This window comes from Mesitornis unicolor, unplaced genomic scaffold (genome assembly GCF_000695765.1).
Source record: "Mesitornis unicolor isolate BGI_N332 unplaced genomic scaffold, ASM69576v1 scaffold17565, whole genome shotgun sequence".
NCBI classification, from domain to species: domain Eukaryota; kingdom Metazoa; phylum Chordata; class Aves; order Mesitornithiformes; family Mesitornithidae; genus Mesitornis; species Mesitornis unicolor.
In genome coordinates this window covers 66,670-81,857 of record NW_010186340.1, presented here as the reverse complement: position 1 = coordinate 81,857, position 15,188 = coordinate 66,670, and the positions used below count along the sequence as shown (strand labels likewise).

The window sequence follows — 15,188 nt, the reverse complement described above, 5'->3', positions numbered from 1 at the left end:
GGGCCCCGGGACCGGCCCCAGCCCCGGCCCTGAGAGGTGCGAGCGGGCGTCGGGCCGGTGGAGTGGGGACGGGGCGGCTTTTAATTGCAGGCCGTGTCTGCCCTGTTTGTAGCTTTATTTTTTTTAATAGAGGACTTTTTAGGTTTAATAAACCAGGGTGGGGTTTTTTTGCGAGGATTTAGGGACCTCTTAGGTTCACATATAAGTATTATTTATATGAATAGCTACTAGCACCGGTAGTCCTTGCAGTGGTTTTCTTAACTTTTTCTTATCTAAATCAATGCAGGGTGGCGCTTGTGGCTAAAAAGCAAGTTGGTAATGTTTGAAACCCATCTTGTCTTTAGCTGCTATTTGCTAATGGCCTGTCGGTATTTACATGTTTCATATGAAGGGATCTGCGCATGTTTGAGGGAAACGAAGTGTGCCTAGGAGCCTTCCTCACATCTTTTTAGAGGTGCATGCACTGTGAATCTTCTTGGGGTGTTGAATTTACTTTCTTTATAGGGGGTGAGGGGTAGGAGGAGAGGGAAAGGAGAGGAAGCAGCTCTTAAGTACCTAAGTGAGGATGCAGCTTACTGGAAGGGTTACATGGAGAAATGTGGTTGTAAGAAGTGCTTATTTAGGTGTCTTTTCATTACTAGTTCTGCAGAAGTGAAATGCTCCCTTTGTGTTGTGGGAATTCAGGCGCTGGCTGAGATGAACCGGTGGAGAGAAGTTCTGTCTTGGGTCTTACAGTATTACCATGTCCCTGAACATCTGCCTCCAAAGGTTCTGGAGCTGTGGTGAGTTTCTGTCTCTGGGCATCAGATGTACACCGGGCTTGCGTTAAGCTTAATAGCAGCTCAGACTTGAATGTTGTGTGGTATTTTCACTTTGTGCAGTGTAAGTGGGGATGAAAGCAGAACCTGGGACAGGCCTGTTCTCCACCTGTGTGTGCTGGAGTATGCCGGCAGGCCAGCAGCTTGCTTTATGGTGACAAAGTGCAAAAGGAATGTTGCTGAGAAAGTAATGTCAGTGGCTGCACCTATTGTCCGCCTCAGAAATCTCTCTGTGCTTCAAGCGAAGACCCAGATACATGCCTTCCTGATAGCTGCTTGCGAGTAGTAACTGTCAGTGATCTCAACCTCTACAAAGAGTTAGCAGTTTCTAATATTTCTTTCTTGTATTTCAGTATCCTGTTATACAGCAAAGTGAGAGAGCCCCAGGTGATGCTGGAGGTTGGCAGCAGCTGGCTGAGAGACCCAACCAATAAGAGCCTCCCCGAGTACGGCTCGTTGCTGGAGCTCTATCTGCTGCATGTGTTGCTTCCGCTTGGCCGGTTTGAGGGGGCAGAAGAGCTTGTACGTGGCTGTGATGTTTTTGACAGCGAGCAGCAGCTAGCATTTCTTGGGACCATCTGTGAAAGCCGGTGTCAGTGGACTCAGCGGGAAGAGATGCACTCGGCTGCTGGAGAGCAGGAAGGCGCAGCAACAGAAACTGTTTTGAGTAGGCTTTCCCTCTGTTGTTTGTACTCCTTTTTATTTCAAGTTAGATAGGCCCTTAGTAACAAGGGGTAGCAAGTGTTAGCTAGGTATTAAGAATATTCTCGTGACAAACCAACCACAGAAAAGTCCCACTGGGTATCACAGAAGCAAATGAAAGACTTAGGGATCCATTTACAAGCTAACAGTTAAAAAGTGTATTTAGTCTTTGCCAATGTCAAGAGATGAGAATTGTTTTCCAGATTAAAAAGCACTTTAGATTTAATGTTTTTTAAAAATAAAGGTACAAAAGGGAAACAAAAGCTAACTAGCAATCCTTTAAGGGCACATTTTGTTGGCTCTGTGTACTCTCTGCTTTGTCTCAATTTATAGTTGAACCCATGTAGAACAATGCACATCTGGTATTTAAAGTTCTGCATCTCCTCCAGAACTGTAAATCTCTTGACATTATCTCCCAGGAGAGAAGCTGGCACTGCTGTGGTATAAGATTATATTATAATAAAGTAGATGCCCCCAAAAAGATATAATTAATTGTATTATAAAATTATACTGTTTCTCAGCTCCCTATTACGAAAAAACCCTCAACCCAACTCTTGATACAAAAATTTAGTATCTTAGTTTCTTATTATCTGTATTTATGTGATTACTTTTAAACTTTACTTTGCCCTAACAGCCTTTCTGTTCTTGTATTCTAGGTGCTTTGTCCCAAAAGCTCTTGACCATGTTAACGTTGCTACGTAGAGCACTGAGGTCCATGTCCAGCCACTTCTGTTTACTTCCTTACAAAAAGATGCTCTTGGCTACATTTCTGCTGTACCTGGTGGTGGTGAGATTAGACCCAGGTAAAGCTGTGTGGGTTTTTTTGTTTGTTTGTTTGTTTTTTTAATCCCATTATGCTTACAGAGAAGAAAAGAGCTGCTTTTAATAGATTTAGTCTGTGTAAATGTCTCTTACTTGGGAGACAAAAAACCTGGGTGGCTAGGAACTTATTATTTGAATTGATTTCTAATGTTTAAGGTTGCAATCCACATAGAAAGACGTAGCTGCACAGAAGCCTGTTTTGTGTAATAGTTACTCCATACTCGGCTCGTTCCAATGGACAGAGTGCAGACCGTGAGAGGCAGGCTGAGCTGTCCTAGACTCAGCCTCTGCCTCACTCATCTTGAGGTCCTATGTTGTGGTTTAGGCCCAGTGCGTAACTGAGCACCATGATGACCCAAAAGGGGCTAGTCAAAATAAGGACTGGAAGGGCTTCTCACCACTTAAACAGGTCACAGGCAAAAGACAGACTTATCATAAGGAATAAAAACCAAAACAATTTTAATTTGTTACTAACATCAGAGTAGAAGAATGGGAGATACAACCAGATATTAAAAAAAAAAACAAAACACCTTCACCTCACCCCTCCCTTCTTCCTGGGCTCAACTTTTGTTCACGTTTCCTTCACCTTCCCTCTCCCCCTTTGCCTTGAGGCGCAGCGGGATAGGGGTTGCAGTTGGTCTTCCCACCACGTGCTTTTCTCAGGGGAAGGGAAAAAAAAAAAACGAACACCTCAGCCCAGTGTCTCTCTCTCTTTGCTTCCACGTGGCCCCCTTTCCTTCAGGGAAAAAGTTCTCAAACGTCCACTATGGATCTGCCCACATTTGCAGTTTCCCTCACACACAAAAGTGTTTCGGCCCAAGTCCACAAAACTCCAATCTGAGTCTGCCCATGGTCACAGTTTCCTCACACACGACCAGTTGACCCAGCTCTTGCCACGGGTTGCAAAGGGGAAACCTGGGTTCTGCGTCCTCCTCCTCCTCCGTCTTCTTTCTTCAAACTGACCTTGGTGTTCTTCAAAGTTGTTCTCCTTGGGCCCCTCTCCTTTTCTCCGCTGCATGTCTCCTCCAATGGTTATGGAGATCCCAGCTCTCTCTTTTTTTTGGGATGAAGCTGCAGTGGGGCTTAAGCTTAAGTTGTGGTCGGGGCCAGCCAAGCCCAGCTGGGCAAAGCCGGGGCCGTCCCACCCGCATCTGGGGCTGCGCTGGTCAGGGCCGGTGCCAGAGAGAGACATGGCCTTCACCCCCCTTAAATACATGGATTCGCAGGAGTGCTGATTGACTTGGCCCTGGTCAGTGGTGGGTCTGACAAAGGCAAAGGGGGAGCTTTTCAGGTAGCTTCTTAAAGGGCCATCTCCATAGCCCTTCCCCCTTTACCAAAGACACAACCAAAAACCCCCTCACAGAAAAACCCAGTACATCCTACAAGGTGGATGTCTCTTGGAAGAGTGGTTGCCTTCTAGGACTGTCTGGCCAGGACAGTGGAGAGTTGCCCAGGGCAGCAATGTAGTAATGCATTTGATCTGCTTATGCACATGGGAAGGAACTGTTTACAAGGTCATGTAGCGATAGGGCAAGGGGTAATGGTTTTAAACTAGAAATGGAAGATTTAGGTTGGATATTAGGAAAAAGTTCTTCAATATGAGGGTGGTAGATCACTGGAACAGGTTGCCCAGAGAGGTGGTAGAGGCCCCATCCCTGGAGATATTCGAGGTCAGGCTTGATGGGGCTCTGAGCAACCTGATTTGGTAACATTGTCCCTGCTCACTGCAGTGGGGTTGGACTGGATGATCTTTAAAGGTCCCTTCCAGCCCATCACGTTCTATGATTCTGTGCTGGAGTCTCGCTAGGGATGACTGCTGCTGTCCTCAAAGAATGAGCTGGTCCCGTGACGTAGAGGTGGCAGCTGGGGCGTGGAAGGGATGGGTGGCAGGTGCTCCATAGCTATTCTGCAAATAGTCCATTGGAAAATACTGAAGGTGGCTTGCTGGGGATGCGAGCAGTGCCCTGAATGAAGGCCCAAGGACTGAACCGAACAGAAGAAAACAAAATAACTAGGTTTCAATTAACTCTAGTTGGGATTAGTTCTTTCTTAATATGTTCAGTGTGCATTATTTTTACCATTTATAATAAAGGCTCTTTGGCTTTTTGTTTTGTTCTGCAGCTTCTCCCACATCACTGCCATTCATTTACAAATTCTTCCGACAGGCTTGGGCAGCTGTATTATCTCCAATCCATAGGCCTCCAATTCAAGACTAAGTGTCTTCCATCACAGAATGCATTTTTCTCTGCTACTACAAAACTGTCAGCTTGTCTTGAGGCTGTTACTCTTGCTCATCAAGGACTGGTGAAATCAGTGTCCTAATTGAGATGACCACTTGTGAACTCCTGTGTGTTGATACCTTTTTTTCTTCAGACTGGGAATGGTGGTGAATGAATTTAAAACCACACCAAGTATTCCTGATGTTTTGCTTGGCTTTATAGCACCAATCTGTTCAACACCAGGCTAAAGCCACTCCTTCTGTCATCTACAACTGAATAAGAATCCTCTTTTTCAAACACTTCGCTTCCAATGTAGCTCTTGAGGGAGGGTTGTGTAGCCAGTTAGGAGCTATGGGAGACGGCTTCATCCTTGCAAATGCTGTGCAGTTCTCTGAGCAAGTGAAATAGCATTCCTGGAGGCATGACTCTAAAAGGCAACGGAGCACCAATGATTAGAGGAATATTCTGTTTTGCCTGAAGACACCTGGAAAGCCCAGTTCCTGCAACATGAGATTTAGGACAAGCATGTGGAAGGAAAACACTGAAGAAAGTGAAGCCTATTGTGTTTTGAAAGCCATGTTTTCTCTCATGACTGATGCCTCCTTATACAGGCGCTTTTGATTTTAGTCGTATTTAAGCCAGAAAGCCTAGGTGGTGGGGCACGAAGACTATTGTGCTGCATCTACTCTTCTTAAATGCGAATTACAGCACTTTGTAATTTTTGTGCTTGCCTAATGCATAGTAATTCTTAGGAGTGCATGGTGGTGGTAAGGAAATAGATTTATTTTATTTAAACTATGTTCTGTATTATTGTCTAGTTGAACAACTGAGGTTGTTGCATTATTTTACTCTTTTCCTACCTCTTGCTTTGTTTATGTACATGTCAAACAGTCTCTGTATGTCTAGAATTGCCCCCTTGCCCCCAGTATCTCAAGTCCTGGGTTTCGTGGGAGCCATTTAGCAATGCTCTATCATTCAGAGCAAAAGGCTTTTAATAGGTAGAAAGAGATAGTCTCTGAGATCCCAAAACCTTCTCCAGATCTGTGGCAAGAAAATTACTGTCTTTGCAGAAGATCTGTCACCAGACCGACTCAATTTTTGGCCACTTGGGTCAGAAGTTGGGGCTTTGGGGTAGAACATTAATTTCTTCTCCATCCATCCACCTATCGTCAACTGACAAAGGGTAAGTTCCAAAGGAGAGAGTCCAGACCTACTTAAATACTGCTTTCACTGGCACCAACTGTTGTGTGCTGGAGAGGACAAGTTAAAGGCAAGGAGCCATTGTGGCAAGCAAGTAGCTCAGCATCTGTGCCAGAAGGATTCAGACTGACTGACATCAGCAAACTACAGAATGTTGAACAAAGCAGCCTTTTTGGTGGGAAAATTCTATCCAGCACACCAAACCTGTTAAAAGTAGCCAGCATAGATCCTAGTGTGGTGTCTTAGGACAGCAGTCCTCTTCAGGCTTTCCTTTGTCCCCAGCAGTAGCCATACACTGATGTGGTGGCTATTTCTGTTTTCTTCCCATGGATAGCAGCCTGTTGGTACCTTCAAACTGTGTGTGATCTGCAGCTTTTCTGTCTACTGGGACGCTTTGAAGACAGTCTGCATCTTCTCTGCTAAAAATAGTTCTGTGTCTGTTTCTTCTTGGATTATCCCAATAGAGGAATACTCCAGCATTAGTGTCAGATAAATGGGGGCAGGTTGTTCATGAATACAGTAATGACCTTGTCTCATCATCTCAGAGTAAAGACTAAAATAATCCCATGTCCCTCACCAAAGTTGTCTCTGCTAGGATTTCACACCAGGATAAGTAGCTCATAATGCTTCACCACATTAAAAAGTTATTCCTTATATGCTCTGCGCACATAGGGAAGAGCTGCACTTCATGCTGCCAGATGGTTTTTGTAATCCAACTGTATATGTAGTTACTACTCTGCAACCAGCAGTTGATGGGAAACCAGGTAGAATAAACCACAAAAGCTCAGTCTGGACTGGAGCTCTTGCAAGAAATGATTAGGTTGTACCTAGTGGCCCCCTGCTTTGCAAGGCCTCACTTGAAATACTTTGTAACACAGTTTGTGAAATAGCAAACTTCACACTGAAGTCAGGCCAAATTCTCACCAAATTGACTGTTTACGTAACAACCATTTTTTGTTCCAGTTTTCTGTTAACATTTTTAGTTAGATGGCAGAGCTGCATTTTGGGAGTTGGGACTGCATTATGTTTAGAATGCTGTTAAATGTCATAGCCGCTCATTTACCAGGACTTCAACTTGATTTCAAGTGTAGGTAACTTTCCCTTTTTTTGAGTACTACTGATTTTGCATTTCTATTTTATTTAGTTCATCATGAGAGGGCAAGAAGGCAGAAATGAGCTGTCAGGGGTTTTTTTGCAATTAGTACTAAAGTGCAATATTTAATTTTCACAATAAAGTGACTGCTGATTTACCTCTTTGTAGAGTTGCTCATTTGTGCTGTGATTATATGAAAACTTTGGCATTTAATATGTTGATACTCTACAGTTTTCAGACAATTTCCAGAAATGTTTCACTGCATGTCCTCATTGTATGGGCATATTTGGATTAAGTAGAGGACTGTGAGTGTGAATCCATCGATATCTAATCAACTGACAAATGTTGGTACAGTCAGTGTAAGTCTGCATTTTCATAGGAGTTTAGAGAGTGGTAATTACTTTCTGAAAGATCCAGCCTTTTATTTTTTTAAATATGTAAGTGTCTCTGTGCACCTTGGGATGGCAAAAACCAGTTACCACCAAGAATAAAGTACCTGGTGTTTATCTTTAGCTGTGGTTTTCTTTGCGCTCTCATTGTATCATGGAGGGAAAAGACATAGCCAGACTCTACAGTTGACTTTGTCGGAAAGACACCATTTAACAATTATTACACCGTTTTGAAAGCATAAATGAACAAACTCTGAAATGGTTCATAATCTTTCAAATCAGTTATGAGTAGCATATTCACCGGTTCTTAAAGAGTTTTAAGAAAGGAAACGAGTTGTTTGCAAAGGTACTTCATGTGCATTAAAATCCTGGTTACTAATACCAGTTGTTGTTGTTGTTGTTTTTTAAAGGCTTAGCTTGGAGAAGTGTGGCCAGCAGGTTAAGGGATATGATTCTGCCCCTCTACTCTGCTCTCATGAGACCCCACCTGGAGTACTGCATCCAGTTCTGGAGCCCCCAACACAGAAAGTACATTGAGCTGTTGGAGTGGGTCCAGAGGAGGGCCACAAAAATGATCAGAAGGCTGGAGCACCTCTGCTACAAGGACCGGCTGAGAGAGTTGGGGTTGTTCGGCATAGAGAAGAGCAGGCTCCAGGGAGATGTTATTGCGGCCTTCCAGTACCTGGAGGGGTCCTACAGGAAAGCTGGGGAGGGCAGGTAGCAACAGGATGAGGGGTAATGGCTTTAAACTGGAAGAGGGTAGATACAGACTAGATACTAGAAAGAAATTCTTTACTGTGAGAGTGGTGACGCACTGGCACAGATTGCCCAGGGAAGCTGTGGATGCCCCCTTCCTGGAAGTGTTCAAGGCCCAGGCTGGACAGGGTTTTGAGCAGCCTGGTCTGGTGGGAGGTGTCCCTGCCCATGGCAGGGGGGTTGGACCAGATGATCTTTAAGGTCCCTTCCAACCCAAACCATTTTCTGATTCTATGATTAACTGGGAAGACTTGCTTAAGAAGAGTCTTTAGAGGTTGGGTCCTGTACGTGGCTAGGAAGGAAGCTGCTGGTGTAACACGTGAGTGGGTGAAATGGGATGGTGTCCTGGGAGAGATTATGACCTCTCCTGCATATACTGTGATGTTGCAGGGTGCCTGCCAAAGAGGTGTGGGTGCCCTGACATCTTGCACCAGGCTGCCTACACAGCAGCAATAACCAAAGCTGCTGATACCAATCAAGAAAGGAAGGAAGAAGAAACAACCATGGTAAGAAAATAAAAGAATCAGATTATTTTATGACACAATGAGCAACGTTTGGCCTTCTGTTCCCCCTACTCTGGTCAAGAGCTGAAGTTGGGAAGGTTGAAGTGACTTTTTGCTTCATTTTGAGGGCAACAGATGTTGCTCACTTATTTTTCCTTTTTGAGTAGAAGCTACTCTGGATGTACTTTGAATACAGTATGTTTAACCCTGTGTTAATGGCCTCTTTCTACTAGCTTGTGAGTATTAAAATTAAGAGCAAAGAAATATGGGTATCTCCCTAGATACTCTGTAAGACTGGATGGGAGTCATCTGCCAAAAGATTCATATTCAAATATACCATGTCCAACAAGAGTGTTTTTGGGAAAACCATTCAAATCCACAGTACTTGGAAGTCTGCATAGTAATTCACAAGAGACAAGCATCTTTTGCTTTTAGAATATGATACTACATTTTGTGTTTCAGATTTCTGTTATTAAACTATGTGCTTGGCACAGTAATGAATAATTTAGAAACTGGCTATTGTCTGCACAGAAGGGTATGTATGAGAAGGATTTCTCAGATTAATTTAGTCTAACATGTAAAAAGCACCAAGTCCTCTTGGGTATCAAGTTAACTCTTCACATGTTAAATTGAATTAGAAGTACCCAGAGAATGGGCCAAAACAGTGGTTCGCACACACAGAATCGCTCGGTTGGAAAAGACCTCTGAGATCATCATGTCCAACCATTCCTGTCTACCCCCTAAACCATATCCTTAAGTACCTCATCTACCCGCTTTTTAAATACATCCAGGGATGGTGACTCCACCACCTCCCTGGGCAGCCTGTTCCAGCTTCTGACAACCATCTCAGTAAAGAACGTCCTCCTTATCTCTAACCTGAACCTCCCTTGGCACAGCTTGGTGCCATTTCCCCTTGTTCCATCCTCCATCACCTGGGAGAAGAGACCAGCACCCACCTCTCTACAACCTCCCTTTAGGTAGTTGTAGGTGGTGATGAGGTCTCCCCTCAGCCTTCTCTTCTCCAGGCTAAACAACCCTAGTTCCCTTAGCCACTCCTCATAAGGCTTGTTCTCCAGACCCCTCACCATCCTTGTGGCTCTTCTCTGAGCACACTCCAGAATCTCAACATCCTTCTTATAGTGAGGGGCCCAGAACTGAACACAGTACTCGAGGTGCGGCCTTGAGTTGAAATACATTAAGGTACTAAAGGCACTTTAGTTACTTTAATTTCTACAAACCTGTTTTCCACCTGTCCAACATACATGTTCAACAGAAGGCTGAGACATCGGTAGATACTTCATTCCCTTTGCTTTATCTATGTATCAATAAGGCAGCATAGCTGTGTCTTGTCTCAGATACCTGGACTTGGCTCGTAGTCTTTAGCTGGGACCTACTGTTATTTTGTGTTCCTATACACAGTTTTTATATCTGTACAGGCTTATGTGCACTTACCAAATCTCTTACAGATCTAGTGTACTGTACACCATGTAGACATGGCTGCAAATCTCTAGCTGTAGTGATTATTGTTTCTTTCTATGCATGGCAAAATATTTTCCTTCCTATTTGTAAATAAGTGTCAGAATATTTTCCATTAATTCCAGCCTTGTGGAATTTTTTGTAATCATTGGTTGATTTGGGATTTCAGGTAAGATCAGCTTCCAGACTCTAAGGATATTCACTGGTTCTTCTCACCATTTCCCTTGTCCTCCCCTTTCAGTGTGAGTGCATCTCTCTCCACATTGGCCAGGCCAATTAGAAGTTCAAATTGGGAGCACATCTTGGGAACTCTTCTGTCTGGAGCACGGCATTAAGCCAAATGGCACCTTTGTCGACCAACCCAGCAACGATAGCTCTTTTGAAACATTCTTCAGAGAGACAAGCTCTAGAAAATATGTGCCCCAGGCTATTGTGGTGGACTTGAAGCAAACTGTAATAGGTCAGTATAGAACTAATCTTGGAAACAAGAAGTGAATTCACTCTTCCAGTGCCAAAGTTCAGTTCAGTGAATAGCAGGACAAAGCCCAACCATTAGGAGTGATCCCAACATGCAGGCAAAACGTACAGATTTTAATACGAGGTATCACTAAAAGCTCTGTTATTCTCAATGAAAAGATGAAAACTGAACTGCACTCTGTCATAGGCGCTCTACTAAAAATTAATAAAATAAAAAGTTTGCTATTGTTTAAACCTCCACTGGTTATAAGTATAATTTAGATTTCTTAGATATTCCTTTCCAGTCTTAATTTATTTTGTGTGTGTGGTGATATTTTTCCTTTGCTAACTTACAGAAAATGCTTTCCTCGCATTCAGATGTAAGAGAGAAGCATGAAGAATCAGGCAACCAGATTTTCAGGGGAAAACACTATTTTACTTTTGCATATCCCCTCATTTTCCAGTCATTTCTCCAAAGGTTCTGATCCGTATATAGAGCTGAAATTTTACCATAGCATGGTACGGCCCTCATTTGATAACTGAGTTCATTTGTATAACACAGCAACTTACACTTGGGGCAGAGTCCAATTTTTTTCTTTTTCTTTTTTTTCCCCAAAACTGAGAACATCTCAGATGATACCCCTCACCTCTGTACTTTGTTTTTCAACATACAGGTCTACCCGACTATTTTCAGCCAACATAAAACTCCATTTGTTTTGCAAACATTATCAACATTGGTGGATTATCTCTTCCAAGATTACATTTTTTCTCTCTTGTTCAAATGAAGTACAGACTGGAACATATAGGCAACTTTTTCATCCAGAACAACTGATCACAGGAAAGGAAGATGCAGCAAACAATTATGCACGTGGCTGCTACTCTCTTGGCAAAGACAAAATTGACACCGTGTTAGATCGTATCCGCAAGCTGGTATGCACTATTACATTGGAAGCAAGACCTTAGGAAGGTGGGAGGGGAGATAAAAACCACATATATCTTATTTGATAGTGTGTCTCATTTTGCTTTTATTATTGTCATTGGCTTAGAACAGAGGAAGGAAGTTCCCAGAAGTCCCACCTTACTTTACATATGAATGGAAGACTTAAATGGAAAACCTCAAATATTGCTCTAGCATTATTATTGTAAGGCAAAAAAAAAATCAGTATCACTCTATTCTATATTCACTTATTCTTTCACTTTTCCTCTTGGCTTTCAGGCTCATGCCTGTTCTGGGCTGCAAGGATTCCTGATCTTCCACAGCTTTGGCGGGGGCACCGGCTCTGGCTTTACCTCCTTACTGATGGAACGCCTCTCCATGGATTATGGAAAGAAGTCCAAACTGGAGTTTGCCATCTACCCGGCCCCTCAGGTCTCCACCGCTGTGGTGGAGCCCTACAATTCCATCCTTACCACACACACCACCCTGGAGCACTCAGACTGCGCCTTCATGGTGGATAATGAGGCCATCTACGACATCTGCCGCCGAAACCTGGACATTGAGCGTCCCACTTACACCAACCTCAACCGCCTCATCAGCCAGATTGTCTCCTCCATCACTGCCTCGCTGCGCTTTGATGGTGCCCTCAATGTGGATCTGACGGAGTTCCAGACAAACCTGGTGCCTTACCCACGCATCCACTTCCCCTTAGTGACCTACGCCCCCATCATCTCCTCTGACAGAGCACATCATGAGCAGCTCTCGGTGGCTGAAATCACCAACTCCTGCTTTGAGCCCAACAACCAAATGGTGAAGTGTGACCCAAGACATGGGAAGTACATGGCCTGCTGCATGCTCTACCGAGGTGATGTAGTTCCAAAAGACATCAACGTAGCAATTGCTGCCCTAAAGAGCAACAGATCCCTCCAGTTTGTTGACTGGTGTCCAACAGGCTTCAAGGTGAGTAGGGCTGCCATGTGCTTCTCTTTAATGTTTAAAGGGCACGTTCAGTCTAGCAGAAAAATTGTAATTGAAGTTTTAGGTTTTGTATGTTTCCCATTTCTGAGACAAAAGAATGCATGTAAGCCACATTGTATAAAACATGCCTTTTCTCCTTTGGACAACCCCTTGACACAGACTCCTAAACATTTACATAAATAGAAGCATGTACAGTATTTCTATATTCAGCAACAAGACAGTGTTAACCCTAGAAGACTTTAAACTTTAAGAAATTGCATTTTAGAAGAAAGATTAAGGTGAGGCTTATACTCTGAAGATACTGAGACACTGAAAGGGTGTCCATCATGAAATTTAAGAAATCAAACCAACTGAATTTTAAAAAACCCCAAAGTTATCAGTAATATATTGTTGACAAATGAAACATTTCTACAACATCTCCACAAAGTGAGATTATTTTTCATCGTCCCAAATTTTTCCATGCATACTGACATATTTTTTAAGTTTTTCCTCATTTCCACTACAATTCTGGCTGGTATCCCCTTTTTTTTTCCTCTTCAGTGAGTAATGAATTGACTTGTGCACAAAAAAGCAGCTTGAGTGACATTAGACTTAACATTGAGGTGATCTAGGTTCTACCTTACCTATTTTCCACCCCCTACAAATGGTTTTACAGTTTTCTTATTCTGTTTATTGATGAATTTTGTCCGTTTTCTCATAACTCTCTTTATTCCTCCATTTTTTCCTATTGTTATTTGCAGGTCGGGATTAACTGCCAACCTCCTACAGTTACACCAGGAGGAGACCTGGCCCAGATTGATCGAGCAGTCTGCATGCTGAGCAACACCACGGCCATTGCAGATGCTTGGGCAAGGCTTGACTACAAGTTTGATCTGATGTATTCCAAGAGGGCTTTTGTGCACTGGTATCTTAGTGAAGGCATGGAGGAGGGAGAATTTGCAGAGGCCCGAGAAGATATGTCTGTCCTGGAGAAGGACTATGAAGAAGTGGGAACCGACTCATTTGAAGAAGAAAATGAGGGAGATGAAACTTAAAATTCACTCTGCCATTTTCTGTGCATAAGATTGTCTCTATGTGTTTGTTTTTCTTTTCACGTGGCTGCATTTCTGCATTTCTCACACACAGCAAGTCCATTGCCATCTTGGTAGACTATATACAGGATGAGTTCTCCACTATGAGATCACGAGACAGTAAATGCAGGATATATAACCAGCTAATCATTAGTCACTTTGCCTCATAGGGTGACAGGCTTCATTTTTTGCTAATATATCCTGAAAGGATATATTCTTATATTCATAGAATCATGGAATGTATTGGGTTGGAAGGGACCTTTAAAAATCATCTCGTCCTCATACCCCTGCAGTGAGCAGGGACATTGTTACCAGATCAGGTTGGTCAGAGCCCACTCAAGCCTGACCTTGAATATCTCCATTGCATATCTGTATATTCAATACAAAGATACAATCATGTGGCTGTAATATTATTTGAGGAACTCATACTTCAAAATGTTCCACGTAATTGTTATGGACATAAGGAGAAGTTACCTACAGTCCTCAGTCTTTATTTTGTATTAATTCAAAACATCATGTTTGCAAAGCTGTAAGATGCAGTGAGAACTCTGTTGGTGCCAAGAACATACAGCTTGTCCTAGGGCCTTTGCTTCTACAGAACCCAGTGTGTGGTGGTCAGAAGGTGGGATTTTGCCAGCTGCCATGAGTAGGAGCACAATTCTGGTACTCTTAGCTTCAGCAGGAGTTTAGAGCACACTGCTTGTGCAGTGAATGTGTAATAACCATAACTGGATTGGTCTGAAGGTGCAAGTATGCTGACAGTGCTGTTGTAACTGCTAAATGAACATCAATGATAGAGTTAAAGGCCTTAAAATGAGGAATAATTCCTAGGAAACGCAGGATGAAAGCATTACCAGCTCCAGCAGACTTACTGAGATCACAATACATCAGAACCATGACAAAAAAAAATGTGTGGGATGGGTGTAGGTGGGATATCTAAGAACACCAGCTATGACTTCAGAGCTTAAGTCTTCATAAGGTATATTTTTTTATGTTCCTGTTGTTTTAGGATTTTAGAACAATCTATTGTTAAGGCATGCAGGCAGCTGACCAGCCATGGCCTGAGGTTAAACTGATGGGATAACAAAAATAAACTGTTGGATGCTGCAGATAACAGAAGAGGATAAGGGGCTGGCCAGTCCTAACCTGTGCCTAAAGTAATGAGGTCATGGCAGGAGCAGCTACTGGGCATTACATATAGTGAAAGGAAGTTTTGGGGCCCCCTACCTTGAGTGTAAGATATTAACAGAAAGTGAAGGGGGTGCTGGCTTACTGGAGGTACTAACTCAAGCTGAAATTACCAAATAAAGCTGTAAAATTAAAACAGGGCCAGAGGTGAAAAGGAGAGAGAGAGACAGAAAGCATGTGTGTGCGTGTGTGTGTGTATATTCAGAAGGGAGGAAGAGAAAGGTAATGAAGAAAATGGTGTCCATTCGGGGATGCCTGTCAAACAGCACTGTGCTGACCCAGCCACGTGTGTCCAGCTTGCTTATGAGCTCATGGTTATCTGGAAGGTTTTCCTTGACACTGATGATGGAGAGACACCCTGGAGACCAATATATACCACTGCTAATTTAATGCTGGATTTACTATTGATCTTGCATACATTTATTTTTTCTAAAAATCCTTATTTTCACTGAAACATATACTCATGGTGTACAACTCCAGCAGGGCCACAGAACTGTATCAGGTTTTTTCCCAGATTGCTGAGGAATTTTGTCCCCTTTCTGGTAAATCTGTTTGTATTAGGTTTGCTAAAAGGTCATAAA

General features: G+C 43.0%; 1 protein-coding gene and 1 pseudogene across 1 annotated transcript; both read left to right on the top strand.

Annotated features, from left to right (window-relative positions):
- Positions 1–4: 4 nt before the first annotated feature.
- Positions 5–4,558, top strand: PEX26 (peroxisomal biogenesis factor 26; the record flags this gene model as incomplete). Its single annotated transcript, XM_010185133.1, has 5 exons — positions 5–36; positions 642–782; positions 1,172–1,485; positions 2,177–2,323; positions 4,464–4,558. Coding segments are annotated over 5 exons (729 nt in total), but the record flags the coding sequence as incomplete, so codon positions are not given.
- Positions 4,559–4,912: 354 nt separating this feature from the next.
- LOC104541153 lies at positions 4,913–13,426 on the top strand (annotated as a pseudogene).
- Positions 13,427–15,188: the final 1,762 nt, after the last annotated feature.